Source organism: Bactrocera tryoni, chromosome 4 (assembly GCF_016617805.1).
Source record: "Bactrocera tryoni isolate S06 chromosome 4, CSIRO_BtryS06_freeze2, whole genome shotgun sequence".
In the NCBI taxonomy this organism is placed as follows: domain Eukaryota; kingdom Metazoa; phylum Arthropoda; class Insecta; order Diptera; family Tephritidae; genus Bactrocera; species Bactrocera tryoni.
This window is the reverse complement of record NC_052502.1, coordinates 61557113-61584521: the sequence shown is the minus strand read 5'-3', so window position 1 is coordinate 61584521 and position 27409 is coordinate 61557113. Positions and strand designations below refer to the sequence as shown.

The window sequence follows — 27409 nt, the reverse complement described above, 5'->3', positions numbered from 1 at the left end:
ATAGGCAGAATACCAAATATTTCTTTACAACTTCCATATAATTATTTACGAATTATTACTTCAATAAAAACTTACGACGGCAAAGTAATAAAATTAAAGTTCGTCAAAAGCTTACGTTTAAAGCTGTCATTTTTTATTTTCTTCATAATTGATTACTTTTGATCTTTGTGTCAATTCCACTTAACTAAAGTAATTTCTATACAAAGTTCAATTCATACAAAAAGTTTTAAGTTATTTTACAAGTTATTATGTGGTTAAATTTATGCAATCTGTATAAAAAATTCAGAGAATAAATATTTTTGCTTAATACTTTTAATATCTTCGAAATATTTATTATAGTTCAATTCATAATGTGTATAAATTTTAAATCTGCTATCAAAATACACAAAGCCTTCAGATGCATTTTATTTGGTTGCCATCATCAATGTATCACTAAAACAGCTCAGACAATTGCTTGAGCATGTCTAGTTTTTAAATAGATTTAAGATTTTATAACTTATTGTTAGGTTTAAAAATAAGCAGATCCAATAAATAAAATATTATTGTAAAAAAAATCATCAATGTCATATATTTTGAAAATGTCTCCCGGAAAGAGATACATAGCTATATTTCTTTTACTTTAAGTCTTTACAAAGGATTTTAACATTTGAGTTGCAGTTTACACACCAAATATAATCCTAATTGGTAAATGCAGTATGACTTTATTATAAATTTATATTTTTACTTTGTTGCAGAGTAATTTATGTGTATAAAATACTCTAAAGGCACTTTGGGCTTGATACTAGCTCTTTAAAACTTAATACCAAAAACGCAACTAAGTATATGTCGTCCATGTTGCTCATGTGCGTATCTGTATAAATATATCAAAATGTAAATAATTTGTCCCGCTTATATATAATTACTGTAAACATGTTACAAAATATTGTATTTTTATGCGTATACTGCTATGTCAGATTGTATGTATGCTTTAGCGATTCGGTTGATTGCTCGAAATTAATCTAATTGTATTCTTGACGTGGGAAATAATTGGGCATCAGCACATGTATTAAAACACCGGTCATCATAAGTGAAAAGTAGAGTATAATGGCGATCCACCAGAGTATTCTTTCCCAACGACGTACTTCCAGATTTCGCAGCACCCCTATACCTACCAATAGACCCGCGACGGCGCCTGATAAATGTGCAATGTAACCGATTTGATCGTGCTGATCTGTCAAATGCCGATAAACAGAAGTACCTAAGTCCGTGAAGCAGAATATAAGAAATACAAATAACTGCACTATGGCATACTCCATTTCCTTATAATTCTGTTTTGGAAATAGATGGAAAGAAATACTTTTATTTTGTTTTGTAATGTTTTAAAATGCAATAACTTACCAGAATTATGGTGGCGATGTGCGCTGTGATTAGCGCATAAACGCCACCAGAGGCACCGGCTAAGAAAATGCGCGGACTTGTCAATGAAGTACCCATCGAGCCTGCCAACACACCAGCCAAGTAAATCAAAGCTACACGCCACCAATGATGTACAAGTTCCAAAGCGACGCCCAGAAATATTTGTATGATAAGGTTCATGAAAAGATGCATCAGGCCGACATGCACAAACATGTATGTGACGAAACGCCAAGCCTCGTAACGCTTGTAGGGATTGTAAATGAAGAGAGTCGCAGCGGGGCCATTCGTATTTTCACCAATATTGGCAGTGTTGTTAGGATCGTCTCTGCAAAAAATATAAGCAGGTTTAAAGAAATTAGTCCAGTGGTACACTGACGGCTTGAAAACACCGGAAGGCATTGGAACAGGCATTGCGGGACCGCAAGCAAGCTATCTATACCAATAGGATGTTTTCCAAGCAGAAGTTTTTCCTATAGTCAGTGCGTAGAAATCAATCTCCACCGCAACTATCGCAACTAGCGCATCGCCATTCTTAGCGACAGTCAAGCGGCACTAAAAGCGACCTCAGCATATGAGGTTAAATCGCTGTTAGTAGAAGAGTGCATAGCCGGAAATGTGCTGGCCGACAGCATCCAAGATGACGGGATCAGAAGGAGAAGAGAGTGGAGAGAAAATAGCACTGGAAGCAGGCAGCAAGCATGCGTCATTCCAAGCTACTTCTAGGAGGGTACAACCCCTCTAGGTTTAAGAAAATAATTAATCTCCCCCGTGACAAATTCCGCCTCTATGTCGCGCTCTACACAGGGTACTGCAGTCTCAGGTAGCACTTGTCCAACATAAGCGTAGTCTCTTGCGCAAACTGTCGATTCTGCGGCTTGGAACAGGAAACATCTGCATACCTGATTCTGGATTGTCCAGCAATTAGCAAAAATAGGCTTAAGGCCCGAGGCTCCATATACATGGACAGGGATCACATCACCTCAGTAGCGCCCAGCAGGCTCCTGGAATTATTCAGGAAGCTGGACCTTGGTGACCATATGTGATATAGGTGAGAGCACAATAGACCCTAGGTCGCAGTCCAGTACCTCATTACATACTATCTAAAGAAATTAGTAACAACAAAAATCTCATTTTAAAGGGTTGCGTAAAATGGGCGTAAGGTAATATGTTAGATGATTAAACATTTAAAATTTGTAGAATATTTTTGTAATTTTGTTACGAATGTAAGCCATTTCCAGTTGGAAAGGAAGCAAAATTGGATTTTGGAACATGAAAATTAGATTCGAGTTTACTACTGGCGGCCTACCGTTTAGCGATCGTAACGTTTCGGACTTTGGAATTTTTAATCCGGTCAAGGACTGTCAATTCGGAAGAATTCTGTCACTAAAGCAACAACAACATGAATAATTGGTTTTTAAAACCATGACAATCCGTATTTATTTTAAATTAGTAAACAAACCAACTGTACTGCAGAACACTAGAACTATGTTAATGTCTAGTGTATACTCATAAAAAATAAGAACTGTTTTCAATATTGTTTTTTTTTAATAATGAATAGTTCTAATAGATGTATACTTTTGTACTTTTAGTGTAATAGCGAGCTCTTTTAGCCGATTTAGCTATTCTTCGTAATATTTTAGTACTAAAAATTATAAATTAGTTTTGCGAAATTTATACTCACTGAAAATGTATTACATCCACTAAGAAGAATAAAATTTCAATTATGGAGAACATAACCATAGTCAGTGGCGGTGGACAGACTGACATTTGCTTTTCATAGACACCATCTGCAAATATTAAATATTGAAAAAAAATGCAATAAGAAATAAAAACTTAGTTGGAACGACATTTCCACTTACCCAATTGGTCACCTTCGATTGCTTTTGGCGGCGGAACAACCAAGCGACAGTATTTGGTAAGAATATTCCTTATCATCCATTTGTGAGTTTGGGACATTTGATAAAATTCCTCGAAATTTAAACGCCCATCACTATCATCATCAGACATTTGAAGAATTTGTGAAGCAATGTAATCGGGAATGTCACTACAGAGGCCTGCATTGATGAGGCCTTTAAGTTCGTGAACATTAATGAAGCCATCGCCATCTGAATCATGCTAAAAGATTATAAAAGATTATACTTATTTTAACGTAATTACGTTGTTTTACATAAACGTTAGAGTTAGTAATATATACAAGGTGCGTTCCAAAGTAAACAGGACTTTAAAAAAAAACAGACCAAATGGTTTTTTCGGCAAAATCAATTTATTTTATCCAGAATAGTCTTCTCTTGCTTCAATACAACTTTTTGGACGGTCCCAAAGCATGTCGAACGAGTGTTTTAGCTCGTTGGCCGGTTAGGCCACCAACGCTTTCCTTTCACGGGCAAATGCATTTTTCCAAAAAGGAAGAAGTCGCACGGTGCCATATAAGGTGAATACGAATATCAAATAATCGGTCACAAGAGTCGACCGATGAGAAAAATTTTTGGTCGTCAGTCGATTTGTACGGAACACACCTTTCGTAAGCCCAAATGTTCGGTCAAAATTCGATAAATCGATGTTTTGGAGATGTTCAATTCCATTTCCATGAATTTCAATGATGATTTCGGCTGATTTTTGCTGAATTCACGCACAGTTTCGATGGAATTTCCGGTTTTTTTTATTGGCCCACATGTTGATCATCATTTATGTCCTTACGGCCACTTTGAAAACGTTGAAACCACTCGTGCACTCTGCTACGGGATAGACAATCATCGCCATAAACTTGTTTCATCAATTGAAACGTTTCAGTAAAAGTTTTATCAATTTTAAAACAAAACAAGAAAAAACGTTAACTTCGGTTGCACTAAAGCTAAATACCCTTCACAGGTGCATTTCTGTTAGTAACGATGTGTTCAGTTTGTATGGAAGCTATATGCTATAGTAATCCGTTCTAAACAAGTTTTTTAGAGATTACATTCTTGTTTTAGAAAATAACATATACCAAATTTCGTGAATATATCTTCTCAAATGTGAAAGTTGTCCATACAAGAACTTGATTCCGATCGTTCAGTTTGTATGGCAGCTATATGCTATAGTCAACCGATCTGACCAATTTCTTCGGACAATCGATAAAGATAACAGATTCTAACGCACCAGTCGACATATAGATGGCGCCACCAGGGGGCGCTAGATTCAAAATGTCCTGTTTACTTTGGAACGTACCTTGTAGTTATAAAATAAAACACCCTATTTTGAATTATTTGCTTAATTATATGTTAACTGTTCAGTGCAGATATTTTTTTATTACACCAAAGAAAAAACTTAACACGCTGAGGACGGCGTGAGCAAGCGGTGGGTCACGCTGGCTTTGATTCAGAACTATTTTTTGATAAATGAAATAAAACTATTTGGCATCAAAACAAATTTTTAAATATATTTATTAATATTTGTGAGTTTTTTTTAAACATTTTAAACAAAGTGGTGGTTTATTTTCGCAAAATTGGCAGAACGTTGTAACTTTTATGGTTCTCTTTTCAGCAAAACTTTTGTCTCGTTGAGCAGATAATGTTTTAAAACATTCATGGCATCGTTTCCGTGACTTTCTTTCAAAGCACGCGTCTTTGAAAGCTCAGATGGAAATTTTGTTGCTATTCTGAGCTTTATTTACCATAAATCATAAAATCATACATTTTTGTGCATTTGCAACAAGAAGAAGTAAAAGAAAGCAATGTAGCTCGCTTCCCTCAACGCTCTCACTCTGGCATGATCTCGCGTTGCGCTTTGGGTCTTGCTTCGTTCTCCGTGCGCACTCAGACATCTGCCTTAGCTATTTACCGTTCTAGGAGCCGCCAGATGAAACTGAGTACTAAAAGACTGACACGAATAACCATAATTCACAAAAAGCTTCGAGTTGTGAAAGGAAATTTGTATAAAATTTGACATATATTGTCAATTCAAGAGTTCGAGTTATGGAAGTTCAATTGTAACGGGTGATTTTTTAAGAGCTTGATAACTTTTTTTTAAAAAAAAACGCATAAAATTTGCAAAATCTCATCGGTTCTTTATTTGAAACGTTAGATTGGTTCATGACATTTACTTTTGAAGATAATTTCATTTAAATGTTGACTCATGTGGTTTCAACAAGATGGCGCTACATGCCACACAGCTCATGATTCTATGGCCATTTTGAGGGAAAACTTCGGAGAACAATTCATCTCAAGAAATGGACCCGTAAGTTGGCCACCAAGATCATGCGATTTAACGCCTTTAGACTATTTTTTGTGGGGCTACGTCAAGTCTAAAGTCTACAGAAATAAGCCAGCAACTATTCCAGCTTTGGAAGACAACATTTCCGAAGAAATTCGGGCTATTCCGGCCGAAATGCTCGAAAAAGTTGCCCAAAATTGGACTTTCCGAATGGACCACCCAAGACGCAGCCGCGGTCAACATTTAAATGAAATTATCTTCAAAAAGTAAATGTCATGAACCAATCTAACGTTTCAAATAAAGAACCGATGAGATTTTGCAAATTTTATGCGTTTTTTTTAAAAAAAAAGTTATCAAGCTCTTAAAAAATCACCCGATATTTCACTTCACTAAAATTATTAACAAAAACTTATGGCTTATTTACTGCGTTAATTTCACTTTTACGAAAATGGGTTACGTACATAGCCCGCGTGACTACTGCAGGGTTAAACGAGGGGCTAAGTTCAGGTGTAACTGAATATTTTATATTAAAAAATGTTGCGAAAGAATTCAATATGCATTATTCAAAGAAATGATGTATTACAATCAAAATAGACATTAACTTATGTACATATGTATATTATAAGTCGTAGACTCATTTTGCCTCATTACTACATTTTGCTTTCCCAAACTTAAATATTAAGATCAACCTAATTACTCAAATGAGATATACAGTATCGGACAAAACATTTGCAACTAGAGTGAAATCCTCAATTTCTTTCTCTTAAATGTCTTCGAATTGCTTTTTGATTCATGTAAAATCATTTAAATTTACTCAAACTTCGCTTCTTTTTATACCCTGAACAGGGTATATTAAGTTTGTCACGAAGTTTGTAACACCCAGAAGGAACCGTCGGAGACCCTATAAAGTATATATATAAATGATCAGCATGTCGAGCTGAGTCGATTTAGCCATGTCCGTCTGTCTGTCCGTCTGTCTGTCTGTATATATACGAACTAGTCCCTCAGTTTTTAAGATATCGTTTTGAAATTTTGCAAACGTCATTTACTCTTCAAGAAGCTGCTCATTGGTTGGAACGGCCGATATCGGACCACTATAGCATATAGCTGCCATGCAAACTGAACGATCGGAATCAAGTTCTTGTATGGACAACTTTCACATTTGACAAGATATATTCACGAAATTTGGTATATAAAAAAAAAAAAAAAAAATATCTAAAACAAGAATGTAATCTCCGAAAAAATTGATCAGATCGGTTAACTATAGCATATAGCTTCCATACAAACTGAACACATGGTTACTAACAGAAATGCACCTGTGAAGGGTATTTAGCTTCGTTTTTTCTTGTTCTATCTGAATTGAGTTTAATATTGAACGCCCTATTTAACTGTGCAAAAATAGCGGAAATCGGACTGTAATCATTCTAACTTCCAATTTAACATAATTTTAAATTCCATCTGAGTCTTTCCCTTCCTGTGGACAAATTAAGAAGAAATTAGTGTAAAGGCATAAACTTTGCACGAACAATGCATTATAGTATGCCAACTTATGACCAAAAAATTTCTAACAAAACTGTTCAAGCCCGAATATTTGGACCCCGTACCTATAGTTGACTTTTTAGCGTCCTTTCCCGACTATGGGACTTTAAACCGCATATACCGGTCAATTAGTTAATTATCTCAGTGTATCTTTGGGCCTAAGATGAATGAAATTGGGCGCAAACTTGACCTAGCCGCCATATAACACTTTACTCCATATGATTGGTGATGGTATGTGAGGTACCTATATGAAACCCAGGGCACATTTTATTAGTATGTGGCATGTTAATAGATAAAATCGGGTCGGTACTACCCTCAAACCCCTTATACCGCATATAGAAGGTATAATGATTTTCGTTTTTTTAACAAACCTTATGTAGAATATGTCGGTCACAATATTAGTTATATATGTGTATAAATATACGGTACATTGTATGTAATTGCTTGAATCCGATCCTCTGGTTGACGTTTTGCACCTTAAGGGATCGTCGCAATGTGAATTTTTTTGCTGTATTATCGGATAGTATACACTGTAATAAACATTCTCTCAAATTTTGAAATCGAAAATCAAATCTTGAACTCCAATCTTTAAAAGCATTTTTTTCAGAATGGTGTTTTTCAAAACGGTTTCCACTCTCAAAGGAAGAGTTTTGAAGATATTTAGTTCCAACTTGTCGAAAACATTTTTAACGTCATTCTCTACCGCGCTATGGAAGCTTACAGAAGCTTAATTTTTGAAATCCTCCCATTTTTTCCAGAGAAAACTGTTGAGAAAAAGGGCCAAATTCGCTACCTTTTGTTCAAACCGCCGACATTTTGTCAAATTTCAAAAAAAAAAAAAACTCGCCATAGCGCAATACAGATTAGTAATTTTTTTTAAGTTATTGTTTTATGTCAAAATTGCGGCCGCAATCGTGGATATCATACAGGACCTTTTTTTAAGTTTCATTTCAACAACTTATTTAACTATTATACACCCAATAAATAAACATAAAAAAAAAATTTGTATTCGCTATGAATGTATTTATTTATAAAAAAATGGACCGATTAGTTAATTTCAACATTAAAAAAGCCACGAAAATCAGTGATTTTTCGGAGCTTCAACTGAGACGATACCCGAACTTAGCTTTTACGTATTTATTTGTTATTGTTATACAATTACCAAAACGAAATTTTCATTCAATTGTTAAAAGCATAGTTGCAGTCGAAGGTTGATTATAAATAAAGGCAAATAAAATATTATTTAAATGATATTTTATTGTTAAACTTTTTAGAGCATAATAAACATGAATAGAAAAATTAGTGTTGGTATAACTACAAAAAAAAATGTAAGTTTGGAAATAAAATTGGAAATTAAGACCCTTTGATAATGAAAAAAGCTATAGGCATAGCAAAAGCTCTTAATCTGCCTGCAACAACTGTCAAAACTATTCACGCTCGAGATGTAATTAAAATAAAATAGGCGTATAATGTATAAAGTTCGGTTTATGATTAAAATATAGTCCTCCTTGCTTTCCATATGTATAGAAAATCAGATTGCACAGAAAAAGCCATTAAGTAAAATTGTAATCCAGGCTAAAGTTAAAAGCTTTTTGATGATATCAATAGCCAATCTATGTATAACGATGGTGTAAATCGTAGTGCTACTGATAATACAGAACATTTTGAAACTAGTAACGGCAAGTTTGAGAGATTCAATGATGGCAATCTTCACAGTATTACTCTTAAAGGTAAAACAACAAGTGCTGACACCGTCGCTGCGGACCGTTGTATGATAGAGTTGTAAGCGATAATTTAGGAGGGAGGGTATGACTCATCACAAGTTTTCAATGTTAAGGATACACCTTTATTTTGGAAACGTCTCCCAAAGAAAACTTTTATATCGAGAACTGAATAATCAGCACCAGGATTTAAAGCTGGTAAAGATGATAAGAATTGCCGACTTTTTATACACTGTCGAGCACAATTCCTGAAATTAAAGCTTTAGACTTCAAAGCATTTTTCTTAGTTAATAATTATCCTGGTCACCCAGTTTATATTGATAACATATATGAAAATGTTAAATTTCAAATTCAAAAGAGACCAAAATTATGAGCCGACAACTTTTGGTTTTTGCACCACGATAATGCACCGCCGCGAACGCATTGCTACTTCGTGAATTTTTAGCCAAATTTTCAACCAATATCGTGGCGCAAAGCAAGGTCCTACCGTATTATGAACTCGAATGGACTGCTAAAAATTTCAGTTGCCACGTGTTTCACAGAGTCTAATAGTTGTACGTATCACCTAAAACTAAACGAGATATACATATGTATATAACTTGATATGCGGGTTGTCTAGTTCGAAAATCTTTATATTAGGTATATGGGAGCTATGGGAAGTATTGACCCGTTTCAACCATTTTTGACACACACACACATACTATAGTCAGGAATAGATTCTCTATGAATTTCAATTATATATCTCACACATTGACTGATTTTTTCTGTCAAAAGTCAACTATAGGTACCGTGATCCATATATTCGGTACCTAGGAGCTTGAACAGTTTTTGGTTAATTTCTGGTCATCAGACAACATAATTTAAATGCACTATTCGTGCAAAGTTTATTATTAATTGCTTTTTGATTTGTATACAGGAAAGTGAATGAATCAAATGGAATTTAAAGTTGTGTTATATGGGAAGTAGGCGTGGTTGTAGTCCGATTTCACCTATTTTTCACTACTTAATTGGGTGTTGTTAACTCGGCTATAATCGCGTAAGCGGTGTCTACGCCAATTAAGAAGAAGAAGAAGAAATTGTGTGGAAATCGGCGAAGCGATTAACGAAATATGTGATTTCATATAAGTAGACGGCACAGCACAGCGCCCATTGTTTTTCACTCCGGCTCCTATATACTGGCTTCAGCTATCTTTATTATTTATTTAGTTATTGATTTTCGCGCTTTTAATATTTTTTAACAGCACCGTTATATGGGGAATGAGCGGGGTTACAATCCGAGTTCATCCATTCTTGCAGTGTCGATTGGGGTGTTTAAGAGATTTGTCTTTAGCGAATTTGGTTTTTGTGGCATAAGTGGTAAAGGAGATATGTATTTACATTAAACCAATTACAAGGCGAGGTCACCCCCATTTTTTCAAAATGTTTAGCTTGTATGGACCCCAGGTACTGCGACACACTGTGCGAAATTACAGCTCTATCTTAATTTAGAGCTTAGTTATGACACTTTATATTGTAGGGTTTCGTTTAATGGCGTGGCAGTGTTCTGCTACGCCTATCTACGTGTTTGTCCTCACTTCTTTGCCAAGGAACTCGTGTAGCAAATTTCATTAAGGTATCTTAATTTTTGCTCAAGTTATCGCTTGCATAGACACACGGACGGACAGACAGTCACTCGGACTTAAACTCGTCTCATCATCCTGATCATTTATATACATATGTATATACCTTCCTCTAAACGTAAACATCCGTCTGATGAAGAGACCACTGCATCTTTCTTAAAAAGTATGCCCCCACCGAACATTGAATTCATCAATCTTCGTCTTCTGAGAATATAGAGAAAGCTGTAACTGAACAAGATAAGCGAAAAACTTCTCAGGAGCCACCTCCAAATAACTGTAAGTCAGGTAATAAAAATTTGAGGCCCTATGTTCCACCTAGGAGCTACGGGAAAATATATTGGTAATAAAAATTTAGTTGTAATACCGCGGAAAAAGACAATTTTTATCTCAAGACTTGCAGATACCATAGTCGATAACATAAAGAGTTATATCGCGACAAAATTAAAAATGGACGATGCAGACTTCCGAAAATTTAATTTCAAATACAACAGGGATATTTCGTCTTTTAAGACCGACATATCCGCTGACAATTTTCCATTGGTTCAAGACAGCTCATTCTGGCCATCTGAGGTCTTTGTGGGTGAATTCGATTTCTCCATGGCTAATAATACTGATTCCATGATTGTTTTGGGATATTTCAATTTACCACGTGTATCATGGAAATCAATTGATGATTACAACATTCCTGTTAGTATACGCTTATGTTTTAACTTAGATAATATACAAGACCTTTGTTCTCGGTTCAACTTTGCGAAAGCTAATTTCAAGAAGATTAATTACGAACTTTCTAAAGTAACATGGCGAGATTACAGTTGCAATATTCAATTTAGTGCCTTCCATTTTAATCAAGGTATTTTAAATTTATTTGAAAAATATGTTCCGAAATGTGTTGTTACTCAAAGAATGAGTTCTAATATATGGTTTTCGAGAGATTTAAGTAAATTAAAATATAGAAAATCTCGTGTTTGTAAACTAAAAAAAAAAACTGGTTTAGTTGTTGACTATTCAAAATATTCTAAATGGTGTCGACAATTTACTGAACTTAACAAAGTATGTTATAATAATTATATAAACAAAGTAAAAAATATTGTTCTATGCTTTCGTCAACTCCAAACGAAAGATTTCTAATTTTCCGGTTATTTGAAAAAAATCACATTTCAACCATTAACCACTCCCCGTACTCACTTGATATGGCACCGTGCGACTTCTTCCGTTTCGGAAAATTACATTTGCCCATGAAAGGAAAGCGTTATGCAGACGAAGAGGCCATTCAAAAGGCTTTCACCGGCATACTGGCGGCCACAACGGCCAACAAGCTAAAACACTCGTTCGACATGCTTTTAGTCCGTGCAAAAAGCTGTATTGAAGCAGAAGGATACTATTTTGAATAAAATAAATTGATTTTACCGGAAAAACCATTTGTTTTTTTTTAAAGGTCCTGTTTACTTAGGAACACACCCTGAATACTTTAAATAGTAAAGGTGTCAGTTGCAAACAGACTTAAACAACCTAGTTTCTTGGTGTTAGAAATGATTTTGAAAAAGCAAACAAGCAAAAAGTAAAAAATAAAAAAAAATTATTAAATTGAAAACGAAAGTAGCAAACAGTGCACACAAATTGTTATTAATAAACATAAACAAATTGAGCACGAAACAAAAAGTAAAAACAAAAATAATCAAACAAACAAAAATAGTGCTGCTCAGCCTCACCAGCAAGGCCGTAGACATTTTTTAAATGCCTACTTTAACTTTGTCGAGCCAACAAAAGCACCTCCGGCCAAAAACAAAACCAACGGCGATGACTCATCATCGCAGCGATCAGCTGAAAGCGCTACTACAAAAAGGAAATGAAGTCCAGTTAAATCAGCGGTCAATACCAAAAAATTTCAACCAGGCACTTCAAATGATAGGTAACCAGAAATCGTAAATAGCAACAGGGGTCGAATCGTTACATCCGTGAACGTATCACTCGTCACGTAAAAGTCGGTATTTCGTATTATGACATACGTGATCGCAACGCTTCTATCGTAATCTGGCATGATGACATACGTGAACGAGTCTATAAACATATCCGTCCATAATCCGTCCATAATCGTCATTCGAACGCAAACTACCAATCGCAATAGACAACTTTATGAAAATGTGAGCAAATTTTTTATAAATTTTATGTTTTTTAAAATTTTTAGTCATAAGATTCCAATGCTTTGTTCAACGATACATCTACAAAGAAAATTTTGTTAATGAGGATTCATAATTTTTTTTTTTTATAACTACGCTATTGCTACGATCTCTTAGCTATCTCCGCACTATTTTTTATCCTCATCACTTTCACTAGAGCTCAAATAAAAAAACAAAGTTGGATCCATTTTGATATTTATTTAGCTTTTGTTAGTTTATTGAAAATTTCGCAACAGTTTTGACAGTTCCACATCTATTGTGACCTAAAAATACGATCCAAAGCAATGTGGAATTAAAAAAATTTAATTGAAAATACATTACGATCCGTTTGCTATCGTATGTCATAATACCAATCACCGCATACGATTAACGTATCACGTAATTTTCTTTTGTATGTTTGCCGGTCCGTGCACGGATATAACGATTCGACCCCACCTTCGAGCTCCTAGATCCCTTGGATTGATTTTTATTGAAACTTGTGAGGAAATTATTTCGCCGCTTTCTGTATTTATAAAGGTAAGTTATAACCTCAATTATTATATCAATAAATAAAGAATTTCGATTATGTTTTATTATAACTTTTTATTTCATACTTTTTTTTATTTTTATTTCATAAATTAAATTTGTACATAAAATTAAAATGAATGAAAAATTATTCGGTGAAATTTGAAAAAAAAATTTTGAGATTGTGACGTTTCAGCATCACTCAGTGATATGCTAGCATTAGGAAGATGTATAGGTGTGGAACTGCTGCTGCTAAATATTTGTCCTGCATTGTTCATTGGACCATTAATTTGCACTGAGTTTCGGTGCAGTGTTCCCATCTGTCCCTCAAACAAAATGTCTTCCACAAATTTTTCGCATAAAATTCGCTGCTGTGGAGCCATTCGGTCTAATTTCACTGCCCAGGAGTCTGTTATTGTTGTTGTGATACTCTTGGTTGCAAAACGTTTCGTTACAATTTCTAATAAAACATCACAAGCATCTCTTTTTCTTTTATTTTCTTTTGGAACAGTTTCCTTAATAATATTCTGAAATGATAAAGAAATAAAAATACACATATTTTAAATTATATATTAATTAATATTTATTTAAAAAATATAATATTTTGTCTTTATTATATTCAGGTGCCACAGTCAGAATCGGAATAGAGATCAATTGCAGAAGAATTTTATGAACTTTTCCAAATTGCATAGGCGCATTAGACGGAAAGCATATTGCTATAAAAAAACCTCCAAACTCAGGATCATTCTACTATAATTACAAGAAATTTTTTAGTATTGTTCTCATGGCAACTGTGAATGCAAATTGTGAATTTATAGTTGCGGATGTTGGTACAAATGGGCGCATTTCTGATGGTGATGTTATAAAACCGATTTTGGGAAGGCAATTTACAACAAATGTTTACAAATACCTTCATCATCGCAACTACCAAATAGCAATAAAGTTCTGCCATATGTTTTTATTGGAGATAATGCTTTTCAAATGCATGAAAACCTTTTGAAGCCTTATCCTGGCACCAATCTCACGAGCAAAGAACGCATCTTTAACTACAGGTTGAGTAGAGCGCGTAGAATTGTTGAGAATGTGTTTGGAATATTAGTATCCCGATTTGGTGTTCTACAAACCACAATTTCCGTCGAGCCGGAAAAAGCACAAACCATTGTTTTGACTTGTTGCTATCTGCATAATTTTTTGCGCGCAAAAAAACTGTATTCATCCACCGATATAATTGATAATGAAGTTACCAGCTCAGGGGATTTGGTTATTGGAAAATGACGTAAAGATATACATCTTAATGCACTGGAATGTACACAAATGCGGAATGCTTCAAATAAAGCTAAAGAAATTCGCAAGACTTTTGCAGAATATTTTAGCAACGAAGGGACAGTTTCTTGGCAAACAAAATATGCATAACTTTAAATTTAACTACATATTTTTTATGTTTATAAATATATTCTAAAAATAAAAGTTTATCGAAATATACGTTTTTTAAGAATTTTACTTACTGTAGTACTTCTTGATGTGCTTGGTGCCTCCACATCGTTTAAAAATTGCATATGTGCATAATAAAACAAATTTGATTCGGAATCTTCAGCTCCAGCACCACTTCTCTCGCTATCAGCCAATCGCTGTTTCTCCCGCCTGAAACCGGTACGCAAAATATTAATTTTTTTCTTTAAATCTTCGATTGTGGCCTTGGAATATTGCTCTTTCTAGTTTACTAGAAGGATTTGGTATTGCTTTCTTTTTTCTTCTCTATTGCTGTATGCTTCCACTCTAGTATTTCACAATCCTTCCAAAATTTGGTAGTGTTCAATCAAACGTAGTATAAATGTTTGATCGTTTAACGATATCTCCATTTTTATATTATTTTATTTCTTTGATTTTACTTTATTTATTTTAAAATTTCACACTTATACCAATTCACTTTTCTGTGTCAATTCACTTTTTTCTTCTTCACTTCACTTCACTTTTCTGTGTCTTCTCAGCTTGAAATCTTCACTGCAAATGAGCTCATGCTTGTCAAACATGAGTGGAAACGATCAAATTATCGTCCGTCAAATAGAAATATCAAAAATTTTTGATTTTAATCAAACAGAGCCGACAACAGGTCGGTGTAGCGTACGTGTAGCCGACGACACCAACACATTTAAAGTGTTTGACGCAATTATTTGATCGTCTCCTGGGCACTTCATGTGCAAATGGTACCACCACTAGTGGCGGATCCACGTGGGGGGTTTTTGGTTTAAAAGACCCCCTAAAATCAGAGAAAAATATATGTTTGTTGATATGGGTTTGGAATGAGGTTATTGATAAAAAAATCACATCAAATTATAAGCAATTATAATAAGTTACAAGATTTTTATTGTTATTCACATAATTCGAACTTTCTCTACATGTGTACAAGCAGTATCGCTGAAGCTCAGTGATTAATTGAAGATTACACGGGATCTCACATTCCAAGTTATATTTTCCTTGGTTTTTGAAAAGAAATCTTCTAGTATTTCATCAACTGACAGATCAATATCCCTATGAATATTCATTGATGCTAGACCATTAAGCCTATCTTGACCTGTCGTATTTCGTAAATAAGTTTTAATTGTCATTAAAGTTGAAAAACTTCTTTCCGGTGATGCTATTGAAACAGGCAATAATGCCAATATGCGTAAAATCTTGAAAACATTCCCAAAAGACGTTTTGTTCACCGCTTCTAAAGCTTCGAGAGCATTCCGAAAATGCTTGCCTGAAGTTCGCTGTTTCCACATTTTCACCTCCGCAAGAAATTTTTGTTCTGAACAGTTGATCACTCTTTCATACAAATAAAATATTTCTCGAGCTTTTTTAGCGTCAAATTCGTACTTTGGGAAAAATACACAAACATTTTCTAACACTGATCTGTGGTCAAGAAAGCGGCTTTTCAAATGAGCAATATGGAGGCAGGAGTCATGTGTAGAAGTTCACGCAAGTGAGGAAAGTTCTCTGATCGCCATTCACTTGGGGGTGGCCAGAAATGATTCTTTTACATATGGCTCAAGCAGCTCACTATTTCCGGTCTTTGACCAAGTACCCTCTGGGTAGCCTAAGAACATCCGTTCGAAGGCGAGCTAATGTGAGAAGGCGAAACATCCTCTACACAGGGTTGTGCGCTGGGTTTGGGACCCGCCACGTAAAAAAACACCCCCAATGAAAGAAAGCAATAAGCCTCGGATGAGAAACCCCCCTTTTGATGACGACCATGGCAAACGAGTAAGGACTACGATTTGAGGGCATGCACCTGGAATGTCCTGACCCTTAATTGGGAAGGTGCCGCTGCCCAGCTGGTTGATGTCAATCGCGAAAATAAAGGCTGACATCACCGCCGTCCAAGAAATGCCATGGACGGGACAAGGACAGAGACGAGTAGGTCCTTGTGACATTTACTACAGTGGCCACATAAAGGAGCGCAAGTTTGGTGTTGGATTCGTGGTGGGAGAGAGACTCCGTCGCCGAGTACTATCATTCACTCCGGTGAATGAACGTCTAGCCACAATCCGCATCAAAGCGAGGTTCTTCAACATATCGCTGATTTGCGCCCTTCTTTGTAAAATATGGTCGGACGAAAGCATGCCCAACGATTGGAATTTAAGTGTGCTATGCCCAATCCATAAAAAGGAGACCCCACAATCTGCGCCAACTACCGTGGGATTAGCCTCCTCAATATCGCATATAAGGTTCCATCGAGCGTATTGTGTGAAAGATTAAAGCCCACCGTCAACAAACTGATTGGACCTTATCAGTGTGGCTTCAGACCTGGAAAATCAACAACCGACACACACCACCGTAAGCGGTGTCTACGCCAATTAAGAAGAAGAAGAATGTAAGTATCAAGAAAGGGAATAGTATGCCTCAGCGTCGTTCGTTTTCAAATTGAAGCGATTCATTTGGCGACTACTGTAGCGTGGTACCTTTATTTCTGTACCTAGTTCGGTGCTTACTTTTTTCAACGTTATTAAAAATCAAAAAAACGTTTTTTCGGCGTCGAAAAGGCCGTAGTTGAAGTCTCCAGATCCTTCCAAGTTACGATTATTTCTAATGATTTAATCACGAACGGATGCAATTCGATGTATGTCGATACGGCTTCATGGCTTTCAGCCCATCTTGTTGGGCATACAGATTTCAGTTTTTGTTTTCGACATTCATTTCCAGACTTCTCAATTTCGCTTTTCAACACTTCCATTATTATGCACCCATGCGCATTATAACCTGCCCCTGCACACCATTTTACGTAGTAATTATTATTATTTAATTAATTAATTATTTGTCAAGTTGCATAATTAACTCATTCCTTTCAACAGTATAATATGATTTTTCGCAATTCAACTATCCTTATACCCATTTTTGTGCAGAAGACAAAACGTGTCCTATAATAACTGAATTTTCGCGAGGGAACTGCTATATTAAAAATACGTTGAGTGATAAAACTTTTCGTAAAAACGCCCCACCCCCCAAAAATTTTTCTGGATCCGCCACTGTTCATGATCATTTAGATGGAATAAGATACGGAAAAAGTTGCAAACAAATATTCTAAAAGCAAGGCCACAATCCAAAAAGTAATAAAACTTTACAAAACAAATGGTGGGCTAGGGAGTGCTCCAAGATCAGGCCGCCATAGAGTAACTACTGTGCGCGAAGAGACAAAAATAGTGAGAGAAGTGAAAAGAGACCCGACTGTATCAGCCCGATTTTTTAAGCAGAGCCTTAAATAGATGTTCCCGAGCGAACAATTCAACGAAGAATTCGAGCAGATGGGTATTCCAGCCACTAAAAGATAAAAGATCGCTCATCAGCAAGAAAAATATAAAGGCACGATTGGAATTTGCAAAAAAGTATTACAAACTGCCACCCAATTTTTGGAAAAAGTAATTTGGAGTGATGAAAGCAAATTTGAATTTAAAAATACTAAAGGATGACAAAAAGTTTGGCGAAAGAACCACGAGAAGCTTCAGAGTAAATGCATTCAAAGCACCATAAAGTTTGGAGGCGGAAATGTATTGGTTTGGGTTTGTTTTAGCTACAGTGGTCTCTCAAATCTCGTAATGATCGAAGGTAAAATGACGGGAGAGTCTTATGTTCAAATGTTAAGTACCAATTTGGAGCCAGCTACGCAAAACATGGGCACACAGAATAACTTCATATACCAGCAGGACAACGACCCCAAACATACAAGTCGGGTTGCAATGGCCTACCATGGCCTGCCCAAAGCCCCGACTTAAGCCCTATTGAGCACTTATGGCAATATTTGAATGACTTGCCGTTCAAATAAAGGAGAGATTTTTAATAAATTGAAAGACTCCTGTGAAAACATACCCCAATCACTTCTTCAAAACTTGGTTGACAGCATGCCTCGACGTCTATTGGTAGTAATTAATGCTAAGGGTGGCAACACTAAATATTGAAGCTCTTGTGTGAAGGTAACTTCAAAATTTATTCGGGTATATGTACATACTTTTGTCGTTGCTAAAAATTTCTCTTTTTCAGATTACCGCTAATTTTGCAGTCACTAGCACTAAAATGCAGAAAATTAATTTAATTTTTTGTATGTAGTACGAGTATACTCATAATCAAAAACAAAAACCATGCAAAAAATAAACTTCACTTTTCAAAAGATATGATAATTTTCTTTTCAACTTTCATGGGGTATACATAGTTTTGGCGGATACTGTATATATATAACCCTATATCTAAGTCGATTATTTTTAGATGATACAGTCAACCGTTAGGTCAACAAAACTATTATACTCTGTTAATTACCATATATAATATTCACAAATTTACAATTATATAAAACGTAATAACATATCGATGAAATGAAAAATGCAATTTCTAGAAAACTTGCCATAGTAATTTATAGTAAATATATGTTTTTATTATCATCAGAAAGTAGAGATTTCAAAGAAGAAAGCGCTCGCAGACTTTTTAATAAAACGGATATTTCGTTACAATTTTCTATTGAAAATTAGCCATGATAGATTAAAAAAATTAAAAAAAAAACTTTAAGGCATGTTTGGGACATTAAAATGTGATTTACTTTAAATTTTGGAAAATAACATTTTTTTGTAAAAGCTTATGCCAAGAAAAGATCGACAGACACCTCCTCTTCGTCGATTTAAAATCTGCTTTTGGTATCTTCGCAAAATTAAAAGCTCCGAAAGGATCGGGAAGGACCTCTCCGAGCCATTCCATACCAAATGAGGTTTCAGACAAGGCGACTCCCTATCGTGCGACTTCTTCAACCTGCTTCTGGAGAAAATAGTTCGAGCTGCAGAGCTGAACAGAGAAGGTACAATCTTCTATAAGGGTGTACAGCTGGCATTGATATCATTGGCCTCAACAACCGCGCTGTTAGTTCTACTTTCTTCAGTTTGAATAAGCAAGCAAAACAAATGGATCTGGTAGTGAACGAGGGCAAGACGAAATACTATATATCCTGTAATCAAACAAACAGTCATCGCACTCGCGACTTAGCTCCCACGTCACTGTTTACAGTCGTAACTTCTAAGCCGTAGATAATTTCGTCTATCTTGGAACCAGCATTAACACCAATAACAATGTCAGCCTTGAAATCCAACGCAAAATAACTCTTGCCAACAGGCGCTACTTCGGACTAAGTAGAAAATTAAGAAGTAAAGTTCTCTCGCGACGAACAAAGACGAAACTCTATAAGTCATGGAACAATGAGCTGTATGAGTTATATGACTACATTGACATAGTTCAGAGACAGCGGCTACACTGGCTAGGTTATGTAGTTCGAATGGATGAAAACGCCGCAGCTCTGAAAGTATTCGACGCAGTACCCGAAGAGAAAGCAGAGGAAAAGGAAGAACTTCACTCCGTTGGAAGGACCAAGTGGAGAAGAACCTGGCTTCGCTTGGAATCTCCAATTGGCGCCAAACAGCGAAAAGGAAAAACGACTGGCGCGCTGTTGTAAACTCGGCTATAACCGCGTAAGCTGTAATTACGCCACTAAAGAAGAAGAAAGCCGACAAAATTAATGTATGTATGTGAGTTTATTAAATTGCACCTTAGGATACTTTGATACGGGATTTACTACGATAATTATATTACATTATTAGAATTGAATTTGAGCTTCCAAGGAGGACAAAAAGGAAAATTCAACTAGTAGATAAATGATCATTTATGTATAGAATATGCGTTGTAAAATACTGATAACCTAAATTAGAGACTAGTTCCTTAATTCCGGATTTTTAATTCAAAAATCTAGAAACGAATGAATGATAATCATATTCATAAATCTGACGAATGCGGTGGTTGCGGCACGATATTATGTAGTTGAAAATGTGGCGAAATTATCACGAATAACCAATGCAGTATGAGGTGCATTATCGCACTTCTCTGTTCAATAAATTCAGACATACATAGTAAAATTTAATCATAGTAGTATATACATACATATGTACATAGTATTACACTTAGTACACATTCATTTACGCACATATACTAGTATGTTTTAAAACATGTTTCCATATATGTTTATGAGTATTACTTTATCATAAAAACATGTTTATCCTTAAATACAATACTTCAAATCGTTCAAATGCCAATTTTAGGAAAATTAAATGTCAAAACATAGTAGTACATTACGACAAGTGCTATTGAAATTCAGTTACAAAATTTTTTGAGTGCTGTGTTAAATAAGCAAAAGGAGATAGATATATACATATGTATGTACATATATAACTTGCGCACCTAAACTGGAACGTCGGAATTGCGCTTTTTAACGATACCAAATAAATTGTTGATATTTGTTTTGAATTGATTTGCTCGTAAATTTTCTTGATAGTTTCTCATCTCTCTAGGATTTTCTTAATCATATTTATAATAATAAGTTAAAATGAATATCTGTTCGCTATAGCTGACTAAACCGTTGCATGAAATGAAAAATGACCTGAACCACTTTGAAGGGAATCTAATGAGGATGCTTTGTAAAAAAATCAGAAAACTGACTTACGAGCGTAAATTTCCAAATTTTCCAATTCATTTATTTGTAAATTACTTGATTCGTAAAATTTCTGTCGTTTGCTTTCTTTATATCGGCTATTTAAAAGGTAAATTATTGAAAATTATTCAGTGAAAACTTTATTTGTGTTTCATACAAAGTGATCAGTTACAGATTGAAATTTGTTACAATGCCACGCAGAGGTCGCGCTAATATCGGTCGGTGTTCTTTTTGTCATCAATATACATTGGCAGCCCAAAGCACATGCACGAGTACTCGCTGGATGCGATAACATATGTACGTGCGGAATTATGAATCGCGATCAATCAGCAATATCGTTTCGATGTCACAACCCGACCTTTCAAACAGCTACGATATTTGATGAACTTTATCTTGAAGCAACATATGTATATAAGGTGCTGTTAGATGCTAGATGTACTTTGTTGGGTGGCAAAAGAGAGGTTTGCCGCACGCACACATTCTTCTTTGGATGGTGGATGGTGGTTACACCAGATGAAATTGATGAAATAGTTTCTTGATCCAGAGATAGATCCAGAATTATACGAAGTGGTGAAAATCTTTATGGTTCATGGGCCTTGCGGACACCACAGTTCCACTTTGGTTTGTATGTCTGACAAGAAATGCACGAAACACTATCCACGTGCTTTTTTACCGCAAACGCAAACTGGAAATGATGGATATCCACTCTATCAGCGTCTCTCACCAGACGACAATGGCAGAACATGCAGCATTCAATTTAGAGAAGTGAATATCGAAGTTGACAACACTTGGTTCGTACCTTATTCGCCAATATTGTCGAAGATATTCAAAACTCATATCAATGTTGTGTATTGCAGTTCGGTAAAATCGATCAAAAACGATTGCAAGTACGTCACCAAAGAAAGCGTCATGGCGCTGATTGGCCTTGAACGAGATGAGATTAGCAATGCAATGAAGCGCTTTGTAGGATATTTTCTTTCCGACTTTTGTGCATCTCGCAGTTTTATTGCAAAATAGTGTATTTCTACCCAGAGAATTCAGTACAGCCAACAACAAAATCGAGAATGACGAGTTTTTTCTCAACATTCGTCAGTGATCCGTTTGCGAGAACACTGCTCTATTCGGAAATATCTTGGAATGCATTATTATACATAGAAAGTATCGTCGAAGAAATGGTTACGCAGAAACCATGGCCAACCAGTAGACGAATTTACACAATCCACCCGAAAAACGACGATTGCTTCTACCTTCGGTTGCTATTGATTAATGTACGTGGTTCAACTTCATTTGTGTCATTGCGTATTGTGAACGGTACGGTGTGTGCAACTTTTTGAGAAGCATGTCAGCAATTACAATTGCACGAACATGATAATCACTGGAAACGATGGACGATGCGATAGCTACTTCGCATGCCACTGAAGTTCGCACACTTTGCGCGAAGATCATTTCGACGTATCAGCCTTCAAATCCGCGTCAATTATGGGATACGAACAAAAATGGCATTGCCTAAGACATTTTACATCGTATTCGCTAAGGACTTTAAGTGGTGTTATATCAATTTCACCTTCCTTGCAACGCGCAATTTTAGCTTTCAAAATACCGCTACTAATGACTTAAACTGGAAGATTCAAAGTCAAATTCCGGGAGGTTTGCGCTCATACAAATCGACCGATCGTCTAAAAAATGAAGACGTAACCGTGAATTATCTAGTGGAATTTCTAAATGCTTTGGAGAGGCTTGGTATGCCGCCGCATCATTTGTGTCTCAAAGTTGGATCTGTCATTATTTTGTTTCGCAAACTGCATGCACCGAAACTGTGTAATGGAACCCGACTGAATATGACGCAGCTATCGAATATAAGGGGGTTGAATGCTTGATTCTACGAATTTCTTTGAGTTTCAACAATTTGCCATTTCAGTTCAAAAGTATTCAGTTTCCTAAGAAAATTGCATTTGCGATGACAATCAACACTCACAAGGATAGTCGCTAGAAATGTATGGCATAATTCGTGTTTTTCACACGCCCAGCTAGTGTAAGCTAGCCCGAAACACAGCAGGGAAGGACGTGAAAATATGCACAGGCATTCGTTTATTCCGGCAGAAGGCCCTGACGAAATCTTTTTTGCAAGATCACCGTCGATTTTACAATCTATATACATTGATGCGTAAAAGAAAGTCGTGTGTGAGTATGAAGAGCTTGATAAGCTGGCCGACAGGGGTAATGCTCGAAGATTCTAAGAAAAAATGCGGCGGCTAACAGAAGGTTTCAAGACCGATGTAACCGATGCCCAGAGCATACTTAAATTATGGAGGAAACACTTCTACAGCCTGCTGAATGACAGTGAACGTGCAACGCCAGGAGAAGGCGAACCTGATTCCCCAATCGATGAGGATGGAGCAGACGTTCCATTGCCCGACCATGAAGAAGTTCGAATAGCAATTATCCGTCTGAAGAACAACAAAGCAGCGGCGTCCGATGGATTGCCGGCCGAGCTATTCAAATACTGCGGCGAAGAACTGATAAGAAGCATGCATCAGCTTTTTTGTAAAATATGGTCGGACGAAAGCATGCCCAACGATTGCAATTTATGTGTGTTCTGCCCAATCCACAAAAAGCGTGACCCCACAATCTGCGCCAACTACCGTGGGATAAGCCTCTTCAACATCACATATAAGGTTCTATCGAGCATATTATGTGAAAGATTAAAGCCCATCGTGAACAAACAGATTGGACCTTATCAGTGTGGCTTTAGACCTGAAAAATCAACAACCGACCAGACATTCCCCATGCGCCAAATTTTAGAAAAGACCCATGAAAGGAGAATCGACACACACCACCTCTTCGTCGATTTCAAAGCTGCTTTCGACAGCACGAAAAGGAGCTGCCTTTATGCCGCGATGTCTGAATTTGGTATCCCCGCAAAACTAATACGGCTGTGTAAACTGACGTTGAGCAACACTAAAAGCTCCGTCAGGATTGGGAAGGACCACTCCGAGCCGTTCGATACCAAACGAGGTTTCAGACAAGGCGACTCCCTATCGTGCGACTTCTTCAATCTGCTGATGGAGAAAATAATTTGAGTTATCTCAATGAAAATTATAGAACATTTAACTCACAACAGTATATCTTTGTGCCTAAAAAAAGATACAAAATTGGCGAAAACTCGACATACCATTGGTGATTGTATGTGTGGTACCTTAATTAAACCTAGGGAACATTTTTTTAGCATATGGACTGATATTAGTTAATAGATAAAATCGAGTCGATATTATTCCAACTCCCAGATACTACGTACCTTTTTACGTATGATTTTCGTTTTTCTTACAAATCGTATGCCGAATTTGTCGGTCAGTGTATGAGTTATATAGTATATACAATATTCTTAGATACCGATCCTCTGGTTGACGTTTTACACCTTAAGATATTTCCCTGAGTATAAGATGTTCGGTTGCATCCGAACTTAGCGCTTTCTTACTTGTTATTTATGATATATGAAATAAGAACTTACTCCAAGTAATATTATAATTTTATTAAATATAAACTCGATCGAGATCATACAAATTTTTATTGTTTATTAAATTATATATATGTATGTATGTATTTTTACTAAGATTGTTGGGTTGATTTCACGACGAAAAATATTTAAAGTTTTATTATTTTCTTGTTCGAACATTCTGAATGTCATTATAGCATAGTCGATTTAGTTACTACTCGATTTTATTTACAAAAACAATATTTGATTTTTTTAACCAAAGATTAGATAACAAGTTTAAATTCATGTATACCATGTATATACAAACTTGCCTTCCAAAAATACAGTTCAATTTATAGCAAACTGTATAAATCAGCACGAATGTATTAATGGGTTCATCCGGTGTGACAGCCGTTTTTTAGGATTTTTTTATAATGAAATGAAAAAACATCAAACTTCCAAACTTTTACAAAATATTAATTAAGCTTGAGCTGTAATTATGAATTTTCTTAAGCAAAAATATTTTGTCAATTGCTCTAATGGCACCCATGAAAAAAAATGCACACAAACGGTGTCCATGATTCCAACAGACCAAAATAAAAAATGCATTGCCGAAAGTAGGATATTTTACATATGTACTTTGAAATTTCAATTTTTTGAATGCAGTTAAACATTAAAATACAAAATTTAATGATTTTTCGCAACTACTTTTTTATGAAAAAAACTGTTCAATATTTTTCAAAAATTTGGTTCAGGCGGTAGCCACATGTGTAATGAATATATCATATAACTTAAAACTTTAAAGCAATCGATGGAATCGTTTTTGAGAAATCGGAACGCCAGTTTGAAAAATGTAGTTTCGAGAAAAACAGATTTACGCAAAAGCAAAAAAAGCTTTTGAAACCGTCACAAGGGATGACCCCCTTAATGTTTACTTATTTAGGTAGATATACTATGTATACATACTTATGTATGTATGAAGGGCGCAAATAGTAATACATGAATATAGATAAGAAATCAACCCAAACCAAAGCAACTTTCCAAAATGCTTAGTTAAGTAAAATATCGTACACATACATATGTATATTTCACGACATATATGTATGTATGTATGTGTTCTCATCTTATGAATTTCTAATTACTAAAGAATGTTTAAATAAAAAATAAATAACCGGTTTCTCAATACTGTTCGTATGCAAAAAAACAAATGTAAACACTCAAAGAAAAAAATATTAAATACATGGGAAAAATTGCCAATGCCTCAATTGGTAGGTATAAAACGTAAATTGAAAGACTGGAAAGCGCAAATGCGAAAAGCCAAATAATAAAGCAAAGAAAACAGAAATATGATAAAAATGTACATATCTGTTTTTTTTTGTTGATTTAACGTCGCCGAGAAAATATGGCACCGATAAAGGTGATTGTGAAATGTAAGGGCAACAGGTGTCAGGAATAAAGGCATGGATAATATGATACGAGACCAGGAATAAAGCGATGTTAAACTTATTCCAGTGTGAGAGCGTCTCAAAATTAGCGTTTTTTATAACATTTTCCATTATGGCCAGATTGAACAAAATAACAATTTTTGGGCATTTATCAACTCAATACCCAATATTTAGTACGAATAAAAATTACTAAATAGTCGTTATTTATTATATGGAGAAACTATTTAAATCTTTCTAAAGTATATTAGAATAACTGACTTTTGATCTTTTAGTACCCAATAAAAGGATGTAAGCTTATTAGCTCTCAATCATTAAATGTTTTTAATCATTTTCCATTGAAAATAATACTATGATGCTTCAAATTACAATTACGTTTCATCAAATACCTTTAAATTTGACAAATTTATTTAATTTTCATTGCTATATCATGAGTAAAAAGCACTAAAGAGATCGGCCATGGTTATTTTTTTGAAACGCGGCCGAAGGCCGCCAACGCAAAAAGGAGTTTTACTCGAAAAAAAACACGACACAACCCGGTGTTGGATTGTTTTTTTTTGAAGCGCGGCCGAAGGTCGCCAACGCAAAAAGGAGTTTTACTCGAAAAAAAACCTGACACATCCCGGTATTGGATCGGCCAGGGTTATTTTTTTGAAGCGCGGCCGAAGGTCGCCAACGCAAAAAGGAGTTTTACTCGAAAAAAACCTGACACACTTTGGTTTGGTCCGCCCAGGCTAATTTTTTTTTTTGTTTTTATTGTTTTCAATCGTTTGGGATATGGTAACACTTTCTATTTGACAACACGGAACACTTATTGTTATTGTGCGTGTAATAATATTTATGTAAAATATAAAATGCTTATTTTAAGCAAATATCTAGATAATAAATATGTAGAAATATTGTAGTGAAGTGTAAGTATATAAAAAAGTGCATAATTTTAAAGAAAAAGTTCCCATAAATCGAGAAATTGCAGAATTAAATTAGCGAAATGTTCAATTTTAAAGGCAAATATCTCGAAAACTATAAGTTTGCGGCGGCATAATTACATATATATTTTCTTAATCTGGAGCATCAGCCCTATCCAACCAGATCACTTTTATCCCTGAAATCGTGGGATGGTATACTAAAGTTTTCCCCTGGCCATAATGGAAAATGTTATAAAAAACGCTAATTTTGAAGCGCTCTCACACTGGAACAAGTTGGACATCCCTTTATTCCTGGAGTGGAAGGTAAAAAAGTTGACAGTTCTTGGCCGGATAAAAATCCGGGTCCGTTCCGGTTACGTAGACCCGACTGTCGTGGGAACAGTCACACTACATTGTATAAGTATACGTCTATACAAAGTTATGACAGCGG

At 35.5% G+C, this 27409-nt stretch overlaps 1 protein-coding gene across 2 annotated transcripts in view; it reads right to left on the bottom strand.

Moving 5' to 3' along the window:
- Window positions 1-568: 568 nt before the first annotated feature.
- The window catches only part of LOC120773397 (protein rhomboid), a 28332-nt gene continuing 1491 nt past the window's right edge, over window positions 569-27409 (bottom strand). Inside the window, exons 2-6 of one of the 2 annotated variants that reach the window (XM_040102247.1) lie at window positions 3255-3510; window positions 3077-3182; window positions 1378-1720; window positions 987-1307; window positions 569-956 (exon numbers count right to left, since the gene is read on the bottom strand). In XM_040102247.1, coding sequence (XP_039958181.1) covers window positions 999-1307; window positions 1378-1720; window positions 3077-3182; window positions 3255-3510 — 1014 coding nt within the window. In that variant the 3' untranslated portion in view covers window positions 569-956; window positions 987-998. Of the gene's footprint in view, window positions 1308-1377; window positions 1721-3076; window positions 3183-3254; window positions 3511-27409 lie in introns of both variants that reach the window. The other variant, XM_040102246.1, reaches the window with a different exon arrangement.